Here is an 11,410-nt window from a genome sequence, read left to right as displayed (position 1 = left end):
CAATTCCAAATAATGTTTAAGAATTAATAATACATGCAGCAGCTAACATATGCATTCCGCTCATACAATTACATTGCACTCGCAAATCACAGCACATTCCCGCTGTCAATACTGCTCTGTGTAACGTTAAATAGTTGTTGGTGTAGCTCTCGGACCAGAGCTTCAAACAACACATAACAGAAGCATGTGCGCCTAGGACGGACTAAGGAGGAAGGCACTTGCGCATGCATCATATTCTCACTGTTTCCACGTCTTTCCTGTAGCTCCGAGAAACGAGCAAGTGTTGCAGTACTTGCGGTGTGCAACCTGTGGATGGTATTACGCCTATACAGTATTCCAAAAATCAAAATAAATTTTAATGTACGTAATGCCATTTTGAGAAATACACATTCTACGAAAATATTGGGCTTGCGCAGCAAGCATAGCATGCACCGAGAAATCGCCCCTGCGTGTTTTCATCTTCAGTCTTCAGGCAAGCTGTGCATGCAGTTTCAGAGCTTCAGTCCGTGTGTGTGGTTAGTTGTGATCAGTTGAAATGTTCAAAGTGATCGAGCACACTGCCGACTGTGAGATGCGGTCTGTTATCCGTTTCTTGAATGCGAGAAACATCAAATCAACTGACATTCATCGTCAACTTTGTGAGGTGTATGGTGATGATGCCATTAGTGATAGAATGGTGAGGAGATGGTCACACACAGCTCATGACACCCAAAATCTCATCTCGAAATTTGGCTGGGAACAAATTGACCATCCCCCCTACAGCCCGGATTTGGATCCGAGTGACTTTCATCTCTTCCTGCACCTCAAGTAGTTCCTCTGTGGTCAACGTTTTGATGGTGACGATGAAGTGAAAACAGCAGTGCGGGAGTGGTTCGCATTGTAGGTGGGCGAATTCTACAATGAGAGGATAGAAAGACTTGTGCCACGACTCGATAAATGCCTCAATAATGGTGGAGATTATGTTGAGAAGTAATTGAAGTGTGGAGAATACAATGCAACAAAAATGGTTTGTAAATATCTTCCCGTTTACTTACTACACCCTTTGGAACTTACTTTAAGAACACGCCTCGTATATACAAGAGCAAAATAATTTACCATATACGAATATTCCAGTGTAAGTCGTATTATTAAAGTTATTGCCAATTGTGTAGCCATCGATGTAGATGTGTACCCACGCAATTTGTTTCAAATGAATAGGGTTTTCATCCTGTTTTTTTAGTTTGTACTATCAAATTTATATTACAGTGGATTTTTTATTGACAGGATAAGGTGCAAGATCCATCATAATTTCAGTTCATGCTCTTACCAAGTTTTGTTCATGTAAACCATTGCATTCATCTTCTCAAGACTGATTGTTCTCAGCATAGTTCTTAAAAATGCATTATGAATTATATCAGTCAATCAAAATTTCCATAGTTCCTGTGTGGAACATAGGGCTCTCAGAAGCTCCTCCATTTGACTCTATTTTTGGCGAGTTTCTCACGAATTATAACCTTCATCAAGTTTTATTCCGAGTAGAGACAAATTATTTTTCTTTCAAACGGCACTTCTAACATAGTTCTCAAGTGCATTAACCTTAACCTATGTATTTAATTAATATGTCATGTAATTTCTAGAACACATCCAGATTGTTGCAATTGTTCGATTATTGCGACGTTTTGTTCAGTGATCTCAGGATTGATTCCGCTCATAAACTACAGCGTGTTCATAATGCATGCGTCCGCTTCATTAGTAATGTTCGATACTATGATCATATCTCATCTTCTTTCAAGAAGTTATCGTGGCTTAGGTTACATGAGAGGAGAAATCTGCACTCACTTTCGCTCTTATATCGAATTACGCACACTTCATCCCCCTATTATTTATTCGCTCGTTTTCATACTCTCTCTCGCTATCATAATATTAATACTCGATCACAACGTGATAACACACTAGAAATTCCACTTCACACACATCTCTGTATTCCTCATCTTTCACTGTTGCTACTTGTCGTCACTGGAACTCTCTGCCGCCTGAAGTCAAGGGCTGCCAAACATTGAAATCTTTCAAATCCAAGTTAGAAAATTATCTTATGACGAGTTGTCAAACTAACTTACTATTATGACAAGTGTTGTATTGCATGTTTCCACGTATTCACATATTTTTTGTGTTCTAGTGATATTTAACTTATTTTATATTTTTGTTTTCATATTTTCCGATAATGGTATATCTATAATGTGATAAGTTGAGCTATATATAATCATAATTTTCCTTACTGTGTATATCTAAAAATATTGTATTCATTGTATGCTTTGTACTGCACTATTTTACTACTACTACTACTACTACTACTACTACTATTATTATTATTATTATTATTATTATTATCAATAATTGTCTTATTTTTTTATACTTTGTGTGTCTCATTTATTTTGACCTGCTGTTCACATTTTATTATGCTTTTTCCATTCTTTCTGTATGTTATATATTATGTCTGATTTCTACTTACTTGTTGTTTACATTTTATTATTATTATCTTATTCAGTTTTGTGTGTAAAATTGTAGTTTACTTCGTAAATTTGTAGTGTTTTTGTAACACAATTTTACTCCTGGTTGAGTGTTAGAGAAGGCCGTATGGCCTTAACAATGCCAGGTTAAATAAATCATTATTATTATTATTATTATTATTATTATTATTATTATTATTATTATTGTCTTAAATGATTTTAATTCTTTTCTTTAAAAAAATTCTCATGCTTAATTGCTCATACAGTATTCCAAACATTGCCATTTGGGGGATCAAGAACTTTATATTGAAAATTTTAATCATTTACAGACTAAAAGAGTTTACACAGTTTAAGGTTTACAGAGAAGTGTTTGGGATCAAAAAATATATGAAAAATTCCTCATTCTTCCTTTCGAGATAAATACTGCAGTATAAGGGCTAAAATGGTATACCTTTATATGTTTATGGTTAATGACTTTGGAATTCATTTTACTGTTTATTTTTCCTTTATTTATAGATTGAAAAAGCTGCTCAGCCTGATACTGAAAAGAAAGTTAATAAAGAGAAATCTCCACCAGAAGATAAAAAGATGCCTTCACCAGAAGCTAAAGGAAAAGGAAATAGCGAACAAGTGAATCAGGATGCAATCAAAAAGGAAGACGAGGAATTGGCTGAAGCAGAAAAACAGGCAGAAGTTGATAACGAGAAAAAGAATGAGGAATTATTAAGAAAACTGGAAGAACATCAGGAAGCACAGAAGAAACTTTTACAGGAACAAAAGCAAATTCTTGAGGAATTAAAGGAGCACAAGAAAGAGATTGAACAAGCTGCAGCAATGCAGAGAAACGATCCTCACAATGCACAGAGCCCTGCAGGTAAAAATCAAGAAGCTGCTGGAGTAAACACAGAGGTTAAAAATCAACCAGTACTTCCGAATTTAAATGAAAACATTAAAAAAGAATCTGCAGTTAACAATGCAGCTCAAATGGCAAATAAAATGGACAATAAAAGTAATATACCTAGTGAAATAAAAAAGCCATTGAGCGATAATGTTCAAGAGCAAAATAATGTGGAGAAGAAAGATACATTACATCAGTCTGGGAAGGCAGAATCACCCAAGAATTTTGCAGCTGAAACAGGTGTAAATGTAGTTAATAACTCAAAAAATCTGAATAATCAGTATCTGAAACAAGGCCCATTGAATTTATTATCACCAGACAGATTTAATGCAGCATCTGTTGATGCGAACAAATCAGGAGCTCAGATGAAAAAGCCAGTTAGTGTAGCAGATCTTCAGCAAGCTCGAGGTTTGTATTAGCAGTCAACTTCTGCATTTGTTCCATATTTTAGTTCATTTCGTCATTGTATCATGTACGGTCTTCGGAAAATACATCCAAGGACAGCACTGCAGGATGGCTTTTTTTACAAATGGCTTTTAGAGAACTCACAGATTCATTGCTGTCCTCACATAAGCCTGCCATCGGTCCCTATCTTGAGCAAGATTAATCCATAATACAATATAATACAATATAATATTGTTTGTTTATTCAGTCATATGACAAATCAAATATTACTAAAACTAATGACACTTATTTATATATGTAGTCATTATGTTCTATACAATGTAGATTACGAACGTTTTCGCCCCTCGGGCATTATCAGGCTCTGTGTATAATATCTTATTATTAGTCTCTGTAGTAAAATACAATGATATCCTTCTGTGTAAGGTTTCTACACGAGCACAATACAATGCTCGCATCACATTAGTCGTGAATCCAGTGCAACAAGGTCGTCTCATGTCTTCGTAAGTATATTCACATAATTGGTATACTTCCATGCTTCAAAACTTACATATTTTGATATTAAAGTTTCATTACAGATAAATACTACTTCACATGGCAATGATAAATATACACGTTTAAAACGTGAGTACATTTGATAACTCAATTTGACCACATTTTCACGTTTGAAGTTTTCTCTTTTCTATTCCATAATATATATTTCAGATGCAATTCACCGTCCAAGTCGAACCTTTGAAACAAGATCTACACACATCAGTATTATGAAGTTTAAAACGAGGAACATTACTAACATGTTCATAGTTTCCACAATTTTATGTATTATTGCAATGCAATCACAGTTTTAATTTTCTTGTTGTTGTTGTTTTCTAATGCCAGGCGTTTGACAATAAAGTCATTTGACCTCTTGCACTCCAATATTTTTCAAAGATATTATCATGACCAGCCAATGAAGCACAGATTTTGAGGTGTTCCGAATCCATTTCTTGGTTTGAGTTGCACAATGGGCAGTTAGGGGACTGATATATTCCAATTCTATGCAGGTGTTTGGCCAAACAATCATGGCCTGTTGCCAATCTAAATGCAGCTACAGACGATTTTCGTGGTAAATCGGGAATTAACTGTGGATTATGATGCAGAGAGTTCCATTTTTTCCCTTGGGATTGTGTTATCAAATTTTGTTTGTTGAAGTCTAAGTATGTAGATTTAATAAATCTCTTCACAGAGTAATACGTAGATTTAGTAACAGGTCTGTAAGTAGCAGTGCTGCCCTTCTTTGCTAAAGCATCCGCATTCTCGTTTCCCAGGATTCCACAATGGGATGGTATCCATTGGAATACACTTCTTTTATTGAGTGATATTAATTGAGAGAGCATTTTAGTTATTTCTGCTGTTTTAATTTTACGCATATAAGTCTGTACATTATTTTATACATATCATAGTTAATTTTTAAACAGTTCATTTCATTAAATTATCATTGTAGTTTACTACAGGGACTAATAATAAGATATTATACACAGAGCCTGATGATGCCTAAAGGGCGAAAATGTTCGTAATCTACATTGTATAGAACATAATGACTACAAATATGAATAAGTGTCATTAGTTTTAGTAATATTTGATTTGTCATATGACTGAATAAACAAACAATATTATATTCTATTATATTGTATTATAACATTGACAGTCTGAATCATCACAATATGCTTTCTAAGTTAAGATTAATCCAGTCCCTACCATCATATCCCACCTGTCTCAAACCCATTTTAATATCCTTCCATCTACATCTCGATCTACCCAAAGATCTTTTTCCCTCCGACCTTCCAACTAACACACTACAGTGAAACCTTGATAGATGCTCTACAAGGGACCACATAAAAATAATGTAATAAAAGGGACCGCATATTAGCGAGAGTGGGTCATTTTTGGATATTTTAAATTTTAACACAAAGATATGAATCGGCATAAACATTTGTTGAAATTTAAGAATTAAATACTGTAATTATGCAGGACAAAACGTTATTTTATTTTCTTTCCTTTCAGAAAATGTCAGAACAAATGCACAGTCTTATCAAAGTGTCCCTTTATTAAAAAAGTAAAAAATTGTCTTCTATCTTGCACTTGATCTAATACTATGAATAATTGCATTTTCCACACGATTTAAATCAGAAGTGACATCAGTAATTTGACTACTAGGAACATTAATGAATCTACAAATCACAGGCACCTCGGCAAGGGGTTTGTTTCGAGAAGGATTTGGAATGTCTACCACTTCCATTTCGTCAAGTCTTCACTGAAATGCGATTTAAAACTGCCAGCAAGAAGGACAGGCTCTGAATACAGAAGTCTTGCAGGTACTCAAGGGTCGCATTCTATTCTATTGTATTCACCAATCAAAGACTTCAACAAATCCTTGAATATGTAGGTGCTAGCAGTAAATGTAGAAGTCCAGGAAAAATTTCTAAGTATCCTTTAAAGTACATTTTACATGGTTTTATTTAGGGATGTCAAGGGACCAGACAAATGAGCGTATAATGCGGGATAGTATAACAAACAGGCGTGTATTATCGGGGTTTCACTGTATTTATTTTCTGGATTCGCCAATATGTGCTACATGCCCTGCCTATCTCAAACGTCTGGATTTAATGTTCCTAATTATGTCAGGTGAAGAATACAATGCTTGCAGTTCTGCATTGTATAACTATCTCCATTCTCCTGTAACTTCATCCCTCTTAGCCGCAATATTTGTCTAAGCACCTTATTCTCAAACACTCTTAGCCTCTGTTCCTCTCTCAAAGTGAGAGTCCAAGTTTCGTAACCATACGGAACAATTGTTCCTGCAATGAAATGTTTTCTAAATAATCACTTCTAACAATATAGAAAACGATTTCAGAAAGTGTAGCAGACTTCGTTCGGAGTTTTTAGAGTGATACTTAGACCACGTGTTGATTAAAACTATCTTTATTTCCGAAAATAAAATATGTTCCAATCATGTGCTTCTTGGATGACATTTTCCGAACACCCTGCATATAAAATTGATAACGTAGAATTTAATTTGTCTCATTTTGATTCGAAAACTACAATAATACTTCGGTCTGGTATCAGAAATGCAAATGAGATCAGTTGATGTCTGATTTATTAATTGTTCACTGCATTTCACGAAAGTGAATCCCCAATCAACTTGTATCAATTTACTAATCACTGATTGAAAAAAAAATGCATTTGGCATCAGCACTATTTAGCAACCACGGCCATTTTGATGCTCTTTTAGGGGGAGAAACGAATGTATCAAGTGGGTGCTGATCTAGAAAACAAATGAATGCTTTGTCGTTTTGTTGGTTTTTGTAGAGGTAAAACAGGTGGATTCCATCTGTATAGACTGCAGAGTAAAGTAAAAGAAATGAACCAAACTAAGAATGTGAGGAGCAAAATTTTTCTGACAATAATAGAGGGCTCTTATTAAACATTGTAGAGAGCTTTATGAATGTAATAGAAAATAAAGTGGATGGTGTTTCGGTGAAGCAGAAAAAAATACATAATTTTTCAGTCCAGTCAGAAATCATGTTGTTCACCATATGATATAAGATATTGCTTATGAATATTTATTGAATATTTCTTCATATTGATTGAAAAAAAAAATTCATCAGAATAATCAGGTCATTTTAGAACAATATAACTACCTACTTACTTACTTACTGGCTTTTAAGGAACCCGGAGATTCATTGCCGCCCTCACATAAGCCCGCCATTGGTCCCTATCCTGAGCAAGATTAATCCATTCTCCATCATCATATCCCACCTCCCTCAAATCCATTTTAATATTATCTTCCCGTCTATGTCTCGGTCTCCCTAAAGGTCTTTTTCCCTCCGGCCTCCCAACTAACATTCTATATGCATTTCTGGATTTGCCCATACGTGCTACATGCCCTGCCCATCTTATACGTCTGGATTTAATATTCCTAATTATGTTAGGTGAAGAATACAATGTGTGCAGTTCTGTGTTGTGTAACTTTCTCCATTTTCCTGCAACTTCATCCCTTTTAGCCCCAAATATTTTCCTAAGCACCTTATTCTCAAACACCCTTAACCTATGTTCCTCTCTCAAAGTGAGAGTCCAAGTTTCACAACCATAAAGAACAACCGGTAATATAACTGTTTTATAAATTCTAACTTTCAGAGTTTTTGACAGCAGACTGGATGATAAAAGCTTTTCAACCGAATAATAACAGGCATTTCCCATATTTATTCTGTGTTTAATTTCCTCCCGAGTATCATGTATATTTGTTACTGTTGCTCCAAGATATTTGAACTTTTCCACCTCTTCAAAAGATAAATTTCCAGTTTTTATATTTCCATTTCGTACAATATTCTCGTCACGAGACATAATCATATACTTTGTCTTTTCGGGATTTACTTCCAAACCTATCTCTTTACTTGCTTCCAATAAAATTCCCGTGTTTTCCCTAATCGTTTGTGGATTTTCTCCTAACATATTCACGTCATCTGCATAGACAAGCAGCTGATGTAACCCGTTCAATTCCAAACCCTCTCTGTTATCCTGGACTTTCCTAATGGCATACTCTAGAGCAAAGTTAAAAACAATATAACTACCTACTTTAACTATTTCCTATATAAATTACTATAACTTCACTATAAACAACATACACTTGATCAATGTTCAGTCACTAATTAACAAAAATATGATGAAAGAGTAATGGAATGGAGAAAAATTCTCTCCGGCACTGGGATTTGAATCCGGGTTTTCAGCTCTACATGCTGATGCTTTATCCACTAAGCCACACCAGATACCCATCCCAGAATCGATCAGAATCGTCTCAGATGAAGCTCCAACTCTTGGGTTCTTGGCCGGGTTCCGACGGAATAAGCGCCGTCTTAAATCCGAAGTGATTTACGCATATCATATATATTATTTTAATGTACTGAAGTACATGTGATATTTTCCATGCAGATATTCTGCGTCATCATACGATGAAAGAGTAATGGAACGGAGATGATGACACAGAATATCTGCATGGAAAATATCATATGTACTTCGGTACATTAAAATAATAACAAAAATATGTTGATCAAATCTGATGGAAGATTGATTTCCGATCAAATAGTGATTGTACTTTCTACAACGAAAATAGAAGTGGTGACCAATCAAACCATCATTCATCTTATCTGATCAGTTTTTCTGCAACCAGGCCTTAAATGTAACGAAAATGATGTTAACCTAGTCTGATACATATTTTCCATCCTTTCACAACCATATTTGCATTTTGTTGCAGGTGCGGGGAATGTTAATCAAAATCCTGCGAACCAAGAGCAGCGACAATATAATGAACCAGTCCCTATACAAAATAAGTTACCATTGCCTATCCCATTAGCAGTGCTTAACAACGCATCAAGACTTTATAAGCAAGGTGAAACTAATACTAAAGAAATCAAAGCCATTGATTCTAAGCAAGGTGAAAAACAAAATATACCAGCAGATGAGGCAAAGGTTATGAGAAGAGATATACTAGCAAATGATAAAAATGGATTGAAAGCAAATTTAAGTCAAGAAAAACATGAAACAAATGTCATAGCGGACACGGTTTCAGAAGTTAAACAAAAAGATATACTAGCAGATGCTGGACGTAATACGAAAATGAACGATTTAAATAATGAGATTCATGATAGAATGAAACGAGATACTTTAGTGGAAGAAACAGCAACCTCAGACAAAAACCTGTTACTGGAAAAAGAAATATCAAAAGAAAATGACCAAATGGCGTCTCATATAATACAGAAACACGAACAAGAGAATTGTGATGTAGATAAGAAGGTTAACCAAATCACAGAAAAAGAAACGTTGAATTTAGCAATGCTTTCTAAGAATGGACATAGTGACGACAATAGAAACCTTGTACAGAAAAAGGAAGAAATTCCATTAATCTCAAATAAGCATAATTCTTCTCTACAGGAATCAATTTCAAAATCAAAGCCAAGCAGTCCTGTTGAAATTGCAGAAACAGTACCCAAAAACGTAGTCAAACATTCGTCTTTACCCATAGCTAACATCTCTGTCACAAATACGAGACTTGTAGAAGATCAGGCACTACATGCTTCTAATGAAGATAAAATTGAAGAAAAGTCTAGAAACCCTGGAGACACAGAAATAAATGCTCAAGAAAGTGTAACTAGAGTGAGTTCAATCATCAAAACACCTTCACATTTGTCAGATCCTAAAATTGATGATGATTTATCCCTGTTAAACGAGGCTGCAATGAAAGTTAAGGATGTGTCAGTTGTTGCAAAACCAATGACAAGGGATCTGAAATCTATTCCGTCAGTTCAAAAAGTACATGAAGATGATAAAAACAAAGACAGGAAAGATCCCTGAACATGTGAACGTTCTATAGCTTGCTCAACAAAGACATTTAGTCACGAACCTTGTGGATCAGTGGAGGTATGTTTTTTCTTATGTTTTTGTTATGTTTTTTCTTTCAAAATTATGGAAAGTCAAATTTTATTACAGTTCCTACATTAAATGGTAATATTGGTGTTAATAAGAATGATGTAAGGACTGAGAGTTCTGAATTTTAGAATTTGTTTGAATTTTGAGTGATCAGTGGTGAGTGAGTAGGCCTAGTGTGCAAAAGAAATGTGATTGTTACTAGTCTAAATACCTAAGAAGCACGAAGACATTTTATTACCATTAGTGCTAAGGGTTACCAATATGTAACCTACACATAAAAATTGTAATAGCATACCTGGATTTAAGTTTTATGTAAAATACGGGATAGAAATTAATTTGTTTTATGCATTTAATTGAATGGCTGCCTAGAATAACATTGTAAGTCAGTTTTTACAGTTTGTCAGAAAATTAAAAATATGTTTATTCCATATTAACATTGTTAAATATTACAAAATATGACAGTGTATTAATACTTCAGTAAGTATTCACACCATTTATATATATGTGTTGGCTTCACCTTTCAAATAACAAAACTTTTTGAACATTTACAGTAGAAAAACGTTGTATGTCAATCCAGAAGGAAAATGTTGTAAATCAAATAAACTTAAATACTGTCCATATTTCCTGGTAGATTGTTTATGGTTGTTACATTTGAGTACATTAAATAATAATAATAATAATAATAATAATAATAATAATAATAATAATAATAATAATAATAATAGACAAATTTATATCATAAGAACTTGAAACAAATTACACAACTTAAATCATATGTTTAGGCACGCCAGCAAACAGGTTTCGCTTAGATATTGCTTTCTAGTCGCAGTCAATCACCTCATCAGCTTACGGAAATGTTAACTAATGCTGAGTTCTTGACAACAAAGCAATTAATCTCTTGTTCTCCAGTATGGGAGGGTGTTGTAGCTTTCAGAAATAAAATCTCATGAGCTGTAGTTTATTGGATCACCTTATAATAAGCGCTGGAACTGTCGACCATACTTCTTAATACACATTTAAAATATTTTGAAAAGGTTTACTGCTGCTCACTGTATTATAATACTTTAGTTTTAAAAATATAGTCATTTTTCTGTTGTGTCACTAAACGGTTTCTTCGTCTAGCAGCGTAATATTTGGTGCCCGGATGTTTGGGCCCGGGTAGAAA

At 34.4% G+C, this 11,410-nt stretch overlaps 1 protein-coding gene across 1 annotated transcript in view; it reads left to right on the top strand.

Moving 5' to 3' along the window:
- The window catches only part of LOC138713747 (putative sodium-coupled neutral amino acid transporter 10), a 37,543-nt gene extending 26,651 nt beyond the window's left edge, over positions 1 to 10,892 (top strand). The window contains exons 11-12 of the mRNA XM_069846120.1: positions 3,003 to 3,792; positions 9,074 to 10,892. Coding sequence (XP_069702221.1) covers positions 3,003 to 3,792; positions 9,074 to 10,170 — 1,887 coding nt within the window. The 3' untranslated portion in view covers positions 10,171 to 10,892. The remainder of the gene's footprint in view (positions 1 to 3,002; positions 3,793 to 9,073) is intronic.
- The last annotated feature ends 518 nt before the right edge of the window (positions 10,893 to 11,410 follow it).

This window comes from Periplaneta americana, chromosome 14, assembly GCF_040183065.1.
Source record: "Periplaneta americana isolate PAMFEO1 chromosome 14, P.americana_PAMFEO1_priV1, whole genome shotgun sequence".
NCBI classification, from domain to species: Eukaryota; Metazoa; Arthropoda; class Insecta; order Blattodea; family Blattidae; genus Periplaneta; species Periplaneta americana.
The sequence above is the reverse complement of the archived record's forward strand: the minus strand, read 5'-3'. Positions and strand labels throughout refer to the sequence as shown.